The 12,866-nt window shown below is 34.8% G+C and overlaps 1 protein-coding gene across 2 annotated transcripts in view; it reads right to left on the bottom strand.

Annotated features, from left to right (window-relative positions):
* The window catches only part of DPYD (dihydropyrimidine dehydrogenase), an 820,498-nt gene that overhangs the window by 408,817 nt on the left and 398,815 nt on the right, over positions 1 to 12,866 (bottom strand). For both annotated transcript variants that reach the window (XM_029227639.1, XM_029227640.1), the window contains exon 12: positions 12,391 to 12,575. In XM_029227639.1, coding sequence (XP_029083472.1) covers positions 12,391 to 12,575 — 185 coding nt within the window. The remainder of the gene's footprint in view (positions 1 to 12,390; positions 12,576 to 12,866) is intronic.

Genomic DNA, 12,866 nt, shown 5'->3' with positions numbered 1-12,866 from the left:
TTCTTTTTCAAATTCTTTTCTCATTTAGGTTATTACAGAATATTGAGAAGAGTTCCCTGTGCTATACAGTAGGTCCTTTTTGGTTATCTATTTTAAATATAGTAATGTGTACATATCAATCCCAAACTCGGATTCTTTACAACTTGTATTAAGAGTCAACTTTAATAAATCATTGAATGCAGAGAATAAAATTTTAGCTAAAATTTTCAACTGAGTTATTTTGCATTTGAATTTCCCCCATCAACCTAAAGATTTTTAGTTCTTTGTTCTACTGTGATATTGTCCTTAGCCCTATACAGCTCCAGGCATTAAGGTGTTAAAGATTTGGCATAGAATTCTTGACATCTATAGCCCATTTGGACCAAGTGACAGTGCAGTGGCTAAGTTCTTTCATTCAACATCAGCACACGCTGAGATCAGGTTCTGTATGGCATGGATCAGAATTTTCAGAGTTATTTTTTCTACCCATTCTAATCTTGAGTTATCTGCCTGAAGTAGCAATCTACTGCTATATTGGTAAGGAAATATTCTGCCTTTATGGAGACAGTTTCATTTTAAATTACTTTTCAGGTCAAATGCTGCCATTTAATAAGGTTTGGAACCTTATACAAAGTCAATAAAAGGCGTTAGAATTACTTATTAGTCATGGCATTTTCTTCCCCTATCACCAACTAGATAGTTTTGTTTTGATAGCTCCATTAGATATAGGCTCATTCCTCAGTTTTTCCTTGATTTCCTTTTACAACATATAGATGATATAAAAAATAAATCCCCCTTCATATACAAAAAGCTACACATTATTAAAATTGAAATTTTTAATAGAAAAAGTATTGTCTCTGATACTTAATTACTTTAAACATTAGCTAGGGAATACACCAAAAATTAACATGAATGTACCACCAAAGGCAAATTCTATAGATAGCACTATAGGGTTTATTGTATGCTTATTTACAAGCACTTAAAATGGACTTTATTTTTCAATAGCTGTAAGCAAATTTAACTTTACTACTTCCCATTGAAAGGGATAAAAATTAGATCACATGCACTTCTGATTCTTTTTCAGTCTAAAGGTCCAGTTTCCCAATGAGCAACTGGGCTGAAGTCATCTCAATACTGTGATCCTGACCGAGTGGAAAAACTTAGCATGGAAACAGCATTTAGCCGTGACATACTTCAATATTATTTTTCGGAGGCTATCACTACCTCAAACTAAATCCATTATGATTTAAAACTGTCTTTTTATTGATATTCATTGTTTTTCAACCTGACAGTGGCCAAAGATTTATACCAATTTTCTTTTAACACAGGAATTAAAGAGTTTGAAATATATCTTAGAGGACACTTTTTCAATAGGCCTCAAGATTTTAATACAGCTGTCATTTGAAAAGCCTTACCTCCTCTCAGTTGGAGAAGGGTTTAGAGAAGAAACCAGCTCCCTTGATAAGACTGTTTTTATTTGAAGCAGTGGAGGATTCAAAAATTAGTATGACATATTGATGATGCCTTTTTTGAAAGGCATTTTTATTCCCTAAGTAGAAGAAGACTGTAGAGGGCTGTCAATCATTAAACCACAAATGAAGTCCTTTGCCTGGCTAAGATATTTGCAACTATACCAATGCTGGTAAACTAAGCACAAAATTATAGCCTTGTCTCCTGCCTCACCCAGATTTCACAGGGGCTGCACACCCAAATAAATGCCTCTTGGCTACCCATTCATCTAACAGCTGGAAAGATGACACTTGACATTTGGAAACTTTCCTGTGAAGATTGCTGCAAGGCTTTCCCATTAGCTTCCTGGTGAGACTGTAAGGTCGAATAAGCTGCCTCAAAACCTGCAAAGGGTAACGGAAATACTCTAATATTAAGCCTGTGCGATTTAAATTTCTAATTCTCAAATCATAGTTCTTCAGATACTGTAGAAACCACTGGTATATTTCAGGGCAAAAGAATGCCTTTGAAGATGTGGAATTAAAGTGATATCTTAAGCAATGATGATGATAAGTGCCTTTTATTTAAAGTTGGCACTGAAGGTCTTCTAAGCAAGAGAGACTTGGACATAGATAATTTCATCTAAGTTTGTTTTCTAAAATCCCAGACTGTCATATTTTTTTTAGCAACTGTTCATCTTTGGCCAGAACAGAAATCTTAAACAAAAGGCACTGTCACTACCATTCTTTGGGATTTATTTTCACATCACAGATGTTATGAGAGATAGGTTTAAAATTTTAACAATCCAACAGTGTGTGTTTGTTTGGAAAATCACTGACCCCAATATAAAATAAAATTGTAAATATTCCAGTATTAAGAAAATGCTGTGATCTTATACATCTTTCAAGTATAAACATAGGACTTTTTTCTCTTTAGAAAGAGACCTTTTGAAGAGACCCCCAAATCAAAAAGTTTTAATAACCTGACAGTTCACTAAAGGTATTAGATAGATAAAATCCTTCACATAATCTCAAATCCTAAAGATGGCAGAAGGTGAAAGATTTCATTTATTGATATGAATGCACATAATTCAATTAGCTTTATAGCAATGATCCTTCTGCACTGTGCCCAGTTTTGAATTCCCCATCTTCAAAGTGTCCTTACAATTTTCTATTCTTGGTTGTTAACTCAGTATTTCCCATGTGAAAGATTCACAAGAATGAATAGGCCTCTCTAAATGTTCAGTCATATGTCCAAATGTAGATAAAATTAATGATTAAAGAGGAAAATGAAACATTTAAAAAATATATGCAGAAGGGCATTGAAGAAACAGCAGACATGAATGATGTAACTTTGAATCTTGAATTAATCACAATCTGAGACTGAAATCACTTTTTAAAAGTCAATTTAGTGAGGCTGAATTTTACCCTATTAGTGACAATGACAGATAGGGATTCCTCTGGATGGGAATCTCATGGCCTCAAATCACAAAAAAAACATGGACACAAACCTAGCTTTCTCACAACATTCCATTAACAAATCCACCAAGAGGAGTCTCAGCTCACAGAGAGAAAATGAAATACTTAGCAATGACTGGATGACTCTTTTCTCTTCAAACTAAAACCACAACTACCATGTTGTACTCACTCACTATATGGTGGGACTATGTCATGTCTCTCTCTCTAGGTACTGAAATCACAAATTTGTTTCACATAGCCTATTGAACTACCATCAGATAGATGGTAATGACTTTCTGTCACTCTTGACCTGGGGCAGATCTGAACTAGTGACCAAAAGGTTAAAGGCTCTGTATCTCATTACTAACCCCCTGAGAGATCTAGTTCTCTCAACAACTAACTATTCTTTTGTGCCTCAATGAAACCAAAAGAAAATACACAAAAACCTCAAGCAGTAGAGAAGCAGGTCATCCAAGCAACGAATTTATGATAGTTTCGAAGAACTTTACAAACACCTATTTCAAAATATACCCATATACTACATACAACTGAGGAGAATCACACTAACTGTGAGAGAAATTCATTATAACCTTCATTAAAATATCATATAAGCTTCACTGAAGCCGAACAACACTAGAAAGTTGAGCTGAAAAAACACTGTAGAAAACTAAAACTTAAAAGATACCTGTGCTCTGTGATCTTACGGGGTTAGGAAAGACATTTTAGATCTAGTATGATGCTCTAATATTTATGTGTGTATCTTGTACATACATTCTAAGATAATTTTGCCACAAGAATTAGTTTTAGGAGGGATTGACAAAATGGAAAGTATAACATAAAGAAATAATCATAAATGAAATAATCATAACAGTATCGGGCACTTTAACATGGATACTTATTATAGGAATACAGCTTATTTAATTAAGGGTAAAGTTTGAGAAAACAAAAAAAGAATATCATTTGGGAACATGCATGTAGACAAACTCATGTATGTAGAAGGAACACTGAAACTAAACCAATAATAAAATTAACTTTTTGTTGTAGAAAGTTGACCTCAAATGCTGACTGCCAAGAAACAATATTCTGTAACTATTTAACTTCAACTATTCTTTTTTTTTGTGGTGTGTGGGCCTCTCACTGTTGTGGCCTCTCCCGTTGCGGAGCACAGGCTCCAGACACGCAGGCTCAGCAGCCATGGCTCACAGACCCAGCCGCTCCGCGGCATGTGGGATCTTCCCAGACCGGGGCACGAAGCCGTGTCCCCTGCATTGGCAGGCGGACTCTCAACCACTGCGCCACCAGGGAAGCCCTAACTTCAACTATTCTGTAACTAAGTATTCAGTGACACCTAAAGTCACTTGCAAGCTCAGTAACCAAAACATTTTTTTTTAATGTTTAATGACCCAATGCCTCCTTTCTTACCCTTTGCAGTTTCTCATGAATTCTACCTAGAAGAAACCAGGTGTTATCCTTTTCATTTCTTGCCTATAGTTGAATAAGCTCTATACAAATTCTGTCCTTTATTTGAGTTTCTATTAATTCCGTACTTATCCTTCCACTAATAACTCTTGTCTTTTGCCTTTCAATATTTATCTTTGTACCACCACAACTGCTTTCGTAGCAGCAGCATGTACATTTAGATAAACCCATCCACTACCAGTAATAAATATTGTGTTTTTTTAATGTTACATATAAGATAGTGAATTTAAAATAGAATTCTGAATCACAGAATAGTGACATGACTAAAGGATCACTCTAATGATGTAATCAAACCTGTGACTTTTGAGATAATTTCCGTATATTTAAATTGCTTTATTTGACAAAATGTCTCATGTTTACAAGATCATTTTCTGAGAACTACCATGATTACTTTAGGAAAAACGAACTTCTGATCTAGGATTAGACTTAGAAGAATTTAGCTTGTATTCTATCTCCAAGTTCTCAGAGAAGGCCATAGCATGGTGAGATATCATATAGTCTTTTTTCCTCTACGTTTTGTGACTAAATTTTTGTTTGTATGTCAATAGTAGAACAAAGTGCTGAATCTTCTGAATGATTGTATTTTTGTAAAGAACATTTGGTATTAAGGTATTAAGGTCCTCTTTGGTAAAGTAGGACCATAGGCACCTTTTACACTCTCTTAACCAAGTTCTTTGCACCAAACAGATTCACTAGACTAGTTTCTTCTCTCCTTTTCCTCTCTGAGATATACAAAGGAATGCCAAGGAGTACTGAATCTTTGTAATGGGTGGGGTGCTCCTGTGTGCCTATGAACCTTCTACTCCACCTGTTGAGTTGTGTGCTTATTAAGAGTCAGTTGTACATTCTTTACCCCATTTGTGTTGGCTCAAAGTGTAAATAAAAATTATATAAATCGATGAGCTATACGAATGTGAAAAGAAAGAGGGTTGATTCTGTGAAAACTAAGTTGAATGTTTTCAAAAGATATGATAAAAAGGTGAGTTACTGAAAAACAGTTGCTGTCAAATTAAGTGTGACAGAAACAACTGAAATGACTTCAGGGCAATCATAAAAACCCAGACAATTGCTATGTATGTTCCTTGAAAATGTGGCTCCACTTTAAAAACAAAAATGGAAGTTGTAGACAATATATTATAGTTAGGTTTAGATAAGAAATATTCTAGAACTCCAGTGGCTGGATTGAAAAGATCTTGGCCCTGCTTATTTTTTTAAGAGAAATGAAAATGAGAAAATATCTAATGCATTAAAATAAAATGATATGCTTAATATATGTGTATATCCTTTTTATACGTCCCCCTTTTAACTTTTTCGGATTAACCAAACAATTATTGATAACTGTTTCATAGGACAAGATAACTTTTTTGTCCTCCTGTGTTTTTAAATAAATGTTCTAGATTTAACCAATTTATCATTGATAAATGTTCTGGATTTACCTATATAATTAAATGTCTGATTTTTACTCCAATTAATAATTAAATAGCCTTTAATCGTACTAACTGAGCTAACTGCCCCTCTATATTCTTTCTCTGGGAAGTTCAAATTCCTAGAACTTTTCTATACACTTAATTATTCTGGTTAAGGTATATTTTTGGCCAGAATTAAGTTATACACAGGCTACAGCCTCCAATCACAATCTTTAATTTTGGTTTCAAACTACAGAGGAACCCTCAGGAGAAGTTCTATGGCATTATTATATTTTTAAATTTTGACACATACTGTTGGGGAAGGTATCAAGGACTGCTGCTAATTGGCAAGAAAACTAAGATTCCAGAGTTGAAAAGTACCAGGGAAGTAGTCCAGTACAGGGGAACTTAACAGCTAGACATTTGTGTGTTCAAATCTTGGCTTCATTTCTAACAGGATACTGACCTTGAATAGGTTTATCATTTGAGCCTAAAGTAAAGGAGGTAAAGTTGGTAAAGTATTTTTACCAACTATGAAACATAGATAATGATGCCTGTTTAACAGGGTCATTATAACCAAAAACTGTACAATGTATGATAGATGCTAAACAATTAGCAGCTGTTATTTCAACGGTTGACAAGTGAATATAAAAAGCATGTTCCAGGGAGGATAAAAATCAGGGACTACTTCTTTTGAGTCTTCTCTAATAATTCTAGTCAACATTGATTTCTGTTCTTTGACTAATTTAGCATTTATTTGTTATAGTAAATTTAGCTTTCTATTACGTCATATATATTTTTCTCTAACTATTTCACATGGATGAAATAATTGAATTCAAACATCATTATAAGCTCCTTTAGAGAAGGAAGGCTGATGGGTTAATGTGGTTAATTTCTTTTTTTTCCTATTACAGAAATTTTTATCTATCCATCTGTCCACATACATGCACACACACACACACACAGACACATACACACACACACTAGTTAAATAAATCCATTACAAAGATACAAGTACAAGTGCGAATTTGAAAATTTATAGCATTTTTTTGTTTACCTGTAGTCATTCTTTCAGTTATATACTCTTTCTTTGGGTACACTGTCAAAGTTGTCTTAGATAGTCAGTATTCTCATTTAAGTGAAAGACGAAAACTCAAATATGCCTGGACTCCACTAATATCATAGTATTATAAGCAAGTGAGGTGAAGTCATACTGGATCACTTATTAGTACAACTAAAGAAGAGCAAGTTTAATATTTTATTTTATTTTATTTTATTTTTTAATATTTTAAAATAATGACTTACAAGGAGGGAAATGTTGACAAAATGAAAAATATTTCTTTCTCTATAAACTCCAGATCTGACACTATCACTTCTTTATTCAAACAGTTCCTACCACATTCCTGCCTCATTACATACTCCAAATTAAATTCCCAAACTGGGTATTCTCATCATGTTCTAACCCCAATATAATAAACCCCAGATCCTTTCTCCCATTTTTCCTATATAGTCTCCATGTTCAGGGCCTCCACTAGCTCAGACTGCCTTCTGGTGAAAACAACAAAAAAAAAAGCTGTAGCACAGGTGCAAGGCTTAGGGAGCAGGCAGAAAGCACCTTTGTGAAAATTCAAGGAAGGCACTCCTGCCTCTGAATAGAAGCAGCACAGCAAAAGATGCCATTGTTTGGTGAGTGGAGCTTGGTCTGGATTTCAGCCAACTGGTACCCTTGTTTGGGTAGCCCTTGCACAGCGGGCAAGCTATGCAATCTTATCCAGTAGGCTTCTTTAAGTTCCAGCGATTCAAATCACTCAGCATTCTTCCAGCTTTTCTTATCTTCCCTCTTTACGTGTATCTTGATTTTTATGAAGTCTGCTCACTCCATATCCTGATACCCACCTCCAGGCAGAATCAATCATTAACTCTTCCATACTGCCTCGTGTCTTTACATTTTTTATTACTGCATTTGTTATTGTGTATTATATGTATGCTTCCATAACTATTTGTAAAGCACCATTTTAAAAAACTACTGATTACTGAATGAATGAATGAATCCATGCATGAATGACTACACAGATAGACAGATGGATGCATATGGATGCATAAATGAATGGCTAGATAAAATGCTCTTATCATGACCTGAAACAGCCTCTTTCAATCGTCATCTGTTAAAATACTATACTTTGACTTTCTATTCAAATCTCCTATTTTATAATTTTTCTCTGATACCATTTTAACAGTCCAAAGGGAATAATCTCTAATAATTCACAAACAATAAATATTTAGAGCTCAGTCTCTTTACTAAGAACTTTCCATAAATTCCCTTATGTATTCTTCCCTGAAACCCAATAGGGTAGCAACTTTATTATTGCTCCTTTATTAATAAATCATTTCTTTACCCCTAAGAAGACCACATCTTAGAGCAATGAAGTGACTTTCCCAAGGTCATACAGTTTGAAAGTATTGTTGAAATCAGATCTGTTTAGTTCAGAGCTCAAATTTCTAACTACTCTATTATACTTCTCCTCATTTATTCACTTTGGTACCCTCCCAAAGTCAAGTGTTAGACCCAACAGCTGGTACTCAATAAATGGTAATTGATTAAATTAACTAATAAAATTTAAGTGAAGCTCACTTCAGATAACTATGGGAATTACTGAAATCCCAACATGTGTGTCTTTAAATAATCACATTTACCTGAAAAAGTGTATTTCAAAGAAATTCTAAATATCCAGCTGCAATGATTGCATGTATGAATTAATACTATAATGTATGTATAAAATCATTTTTTAAGTCCACTGTCTAGTGTTGCATGTTTCCCCAAAGTATAACATAAGACAAAGTGTTATAAACCTTCATTCATGAATACACTTCAGGCATTATATAAATTTTTCTAAACTAATGCTACATTGGTAAGAAAACACTAGTTATTTACAGTGCTAATTAACTTATATAACAAATATATTAGTTTTCTTAACTCTTCTTTAAATTCCTTTAAAATCAATTATCCCTACATTTTTTCCTATTTAATGATGAATACGCTCTTTATTTTGAGGGTATATTAGTAAACTAGCACGCCGCTGGCTTGTGTAGCATCAGACCAGTAAGAAGGCTTCAATCAGGGAAACATAGGATGCTAAAGAATACACTAGAAGGAAAGTGTTTCTGGAAGAGGAGAAGGAAGCAAAACCTGGAGGACAAGCGGGATACAGACAGGTGAAATGGGTGGAGTCAGGAAAGGCTCAGATGTAGGAGATATCTTGATGTGTTAGGGGAAATTCAAATTGGTATCACAAGCTAAGGAGTTTGGACTTCATCTTGAGCATAAAGAGGAGCCTCTGAAGGGTTTCAAGTGAGGAAATTAGGATCAAATTTGTATTCTAGAAAGATGACTCTGGCTGCAGCATAGGGGCTTTGGATTTGACAGGGGGAAATTGGGGGCAATTTTAGGAGGTGATAGAGGCCAGAACTAAGTTACTGACAGTGTAAAGAGAGAAAAATCCTACCTTGTCTATATGTTCCTTTTTAGTCTCATAACTGCTTAGCACTTTGTATCCAACACCCTCGCAGAATAGTGAAAGTGTTCATTTTACCTGACAGAGATTTTATCTGCCTTCTGTTTTCACTGCATTTCTAAAATGTCATTCAATACTTTCTTTGACAAATCTGAATTCTTCAGCCAAACCCAAAACTTTTACTGGTCACAAATTTTTAATTTTTTTATATTTTAAACACTATAATTCCTAGCAATATATATTTAAAGCACATGCACTTTGTTTTCATAATACCTAAGAGTCTGTGTCTTTCCTTTCATGAGTAAGTGGAAACTAAGTAAAATGATTGCTCATTTTTATCAGCACACATTTATCAGATTCAGGGAAGTAGAAAGATAACAGTGAAGTAAAAAAAAAAAAAAAATACCCTTAAGAATCTTTCTGAATGATAATTGTGAAGCACTACAAAACCACCATCATCATAAAATATAGTAAACATTCTCTATGTCTCTTAATTTAAAAGCTACAAATGGATTTAAACATTTAGAAAACAATAGCACACGCCATTCTCCACTTGCCTATGTTCAATTTTACTGTTTCAAATCTCTCTAGCATCTCTGCCTTCCCACCATTTTCACTTATGCAAACTGAATTCACATCTTCACTAGGTTTTATCTGGTGTAGCACAAAAGCCTTTTCCCTTCTCCTGGGTCTACTTTCACTTCTTCAAGGAATTAACAGACTGGTCAGTGAGATGTCTGGTCAACCCAAAATCGTATTTCACACAAAAAATAAGCAAATTAAAATAAGTGTATGAAAGCCTTTACAGGCGTAGAATTGACCAGGCATATATGAGAGAGAGAAGAAAAGAAAATTTAGATTGGGGCTTCCCTGGTGGCACAGTGGTTGAGAGTCCGCCTGCTGATGCAGGGGACACGGGTTCGTGCCCCAGTCCGGGAAGATCCCACATGCCCCGGAGCGGCTGGGCCTGTGAGCCATGGCCGCTGAGCCTTCGCGTCTGGAGCCTGTGCTCCGCAACGGGAGAGGCCACAACAGTGAGAGGCCCGCGTACCGCAAAAAAAAAAAAAAAGAAAAAAAGAAAATTTAGATAAATAACTCATAAATAAGGGTGTGTACAGCAGTGCTGTTTTATGAGAAAAATAGGTGTGTGAACACACTAGCATAAATCTTTCAACTGTGTTTTCTTAAGAATTATCTCTGTTATGAGACTGTGCTGTTTCCTACTTTTCTCATAAACTTTCTTGTTAATAAATGTGAGTAAATATTATAATTTCATGTGTTTGAGTGTTTATTTTAATGCTGCTACTCAACAAAACAAGAAGCAATCAGCCCTATACTGGTTTCCAAATTGATTTTGAAAATTTTATTAGCCTGAGTAACCCAGAATTTGAGGACCACTGAGGTAGAGGATTTGACTCTAGGAATCAGAAATGTTAAATACTGGAGATGAAACAAGTTTAGGAGATCATGTTTGGTTTAAAAGAAGTGAGTTTGAAGTGTAGGTAAGATATATATCCAAATGGAGTGGTGAATTTGAAATGTAGTTTAGACAAGTGAAGATGTTCAGCAGACAGCTGGATCATGGAATGCCCTACTGGAGATACAGATTACGGAGTTACACACTTAGGAGCCTTGGGAGAACACTATGAAAATAAGAAATAAGAGTAGAATGAGAAAATCAAAAGAGTGATAAGTTTTGGGACAGAAAAAGTGAAAAAGCCAAAGCAGGAGTCCATCCTGGGTAGTTGTCTTGAACTGTTCCTGCTGTGAATTTCTGAGGCCATACGGACTCTCCAAAATACAGATGCTGCAGCAACTAGAGCCAAAACCACTACCGACATGTCTCCTTTGTATTCCCAGATTTCTGTCTGTTAAAATTTCATTCCTTTTCCCCTTTTCTTCCTAGCCTAGTCCCTTTTGATTTATGAATGATTTGGACAGAATTCTTAATTTTAGACTTATCATCTGCCCAAAACACTGCTTCCTTTGTCTCTATGCACAACCAGTAGACTGTGGTTTACACCCATTCTTAGAGCTTTACCTCTATGGGACACCACACCACCCTCTGGCCCAGATCGCAACATATCAAGCCCCACTACTCAGAGATGCCAAGGTGAGGTGGGAGTAGGTTGGTTAACTGAACATAAAAAATATGATGTAATCAGTACCAAGTCCAGGCCCTACCTAGTAAGTAAGTAGTCATGGATGAATTACAGAAAGAGTAGAGAACAACCAGAATAGACTAAATGGTGGTGACAAAGAGGAAGAAAAATATTCAAGGAAACGGAAACATTAAAGACAAAGTAAATTTTGCTAGCATGTGAGAAACCAAAGAAATCAAAAGAAGGGAGGCAGGAATTATATCGTGAATTTAGAGCCTTTCTTGAATAGGAAAGAAAAATAAGGATTTTATTTACAAGAGCAAACTTTTCCAGAAACATTTTATGTAAATGAGGTTACTGTGTCGACATTTAGTTAAATTATAGAGCAAGAAAAGAACAGAGCATTTTGTCAAAAAGACAACTGAAATCTAGTAGATATGGCTTTTTTCCCCAAGAGCACAAAATTACTGTACCAGAGTACGCTTAACTTTATATTTTATCATTTTTACATTCTGCATTTGTATCATAACAGCAAATAGTGAAAAAATAATTACAATTGAAATTTATAAAATTTTTGTTTTCTTTTCAATTAGGTGCATATAATTTAGGAAGTGAATAGGAACTCACTGATCCATGCGGACAGACAACATAATTTTCTGGACTGTGCAAGATTATTAGGAATATAGATTCTATATCATACTGCATATCATCCAGATTTGATAAATGTATTATCTATGTCTTTAAGCATTGATAAATATTTTGAATACAGGATGAATAACTTCATAGTATTCCACTGGTAGAAATGCATAAATGAATTTTCAGTCACCTAAACAGGTCTGCTATCCAGTCCACATTTAAAAAAATTTATCCAAGTAAATATGTATGTGACCTATTGCATATATAGTTACTATATACCTTATAGGAATGCTCATATGAATGAGTAGCAAAAATAAAGAAGTACTTATCCATTGGAAAAAATTAACTGAAATTGATGGCAAACACCTACCTGTATGTATTTGTGAATGTACCAAGAGGCTTGCTTTCCGTCATTCACGGATTCCACTGTAGTGTTAGCCATACCAACAACATCACCACCTGCAAACACCCATGGTTCACTGGTTTGCATAGTTTCTGGATCTACTTCTGGGAGATCCCATCTGTTAAATTTTATAGGGCTCAAGGCTTCTTTTACTGGAAAAAAGTGAAAGACAACAGGCAATGACTAATCTGTGCATCACATAAAAATAATTTGAAAATTAAGAAAAATTATGATGTAATTATTGTTCTAGGGATTCAAGCAACTGTTTTTAATGAACCATAAAAATGGAAAGTTAATGAAATATCTTAGTTAACAACACATTCAAAGTGTACTGACTTAACCAATTCAAAATAAAACTCACATGTAGGTGTTAAAGACCACAGATTTGGGCAATGTTTCAGATCTGGTATTTATGTGTAAGAAGTTTGGCAGACTACAGTCCT

Source organism: Monodon monoceros, unplaced genomic scaffold, assembly GCF_005190385.1.
Source record: "Monodon monoceros isolate NGI ecotype Baffin Bay Population unplaced genomic scaffold, NGI_Narwhal_1 Super_Scaffold_18, whole genome shotgun sequence".
NCBI lineage: Eukaryota > Metazoa > Chordata > Mammalia > Artiodactyla > Monodontidae > Monodon > Monodon monoceros.
The sequence above is the reverse complement of the archived record's forward strand: the minus strand, read 5'-3'. Positions and strand labels throughout refer to the sequence as shown.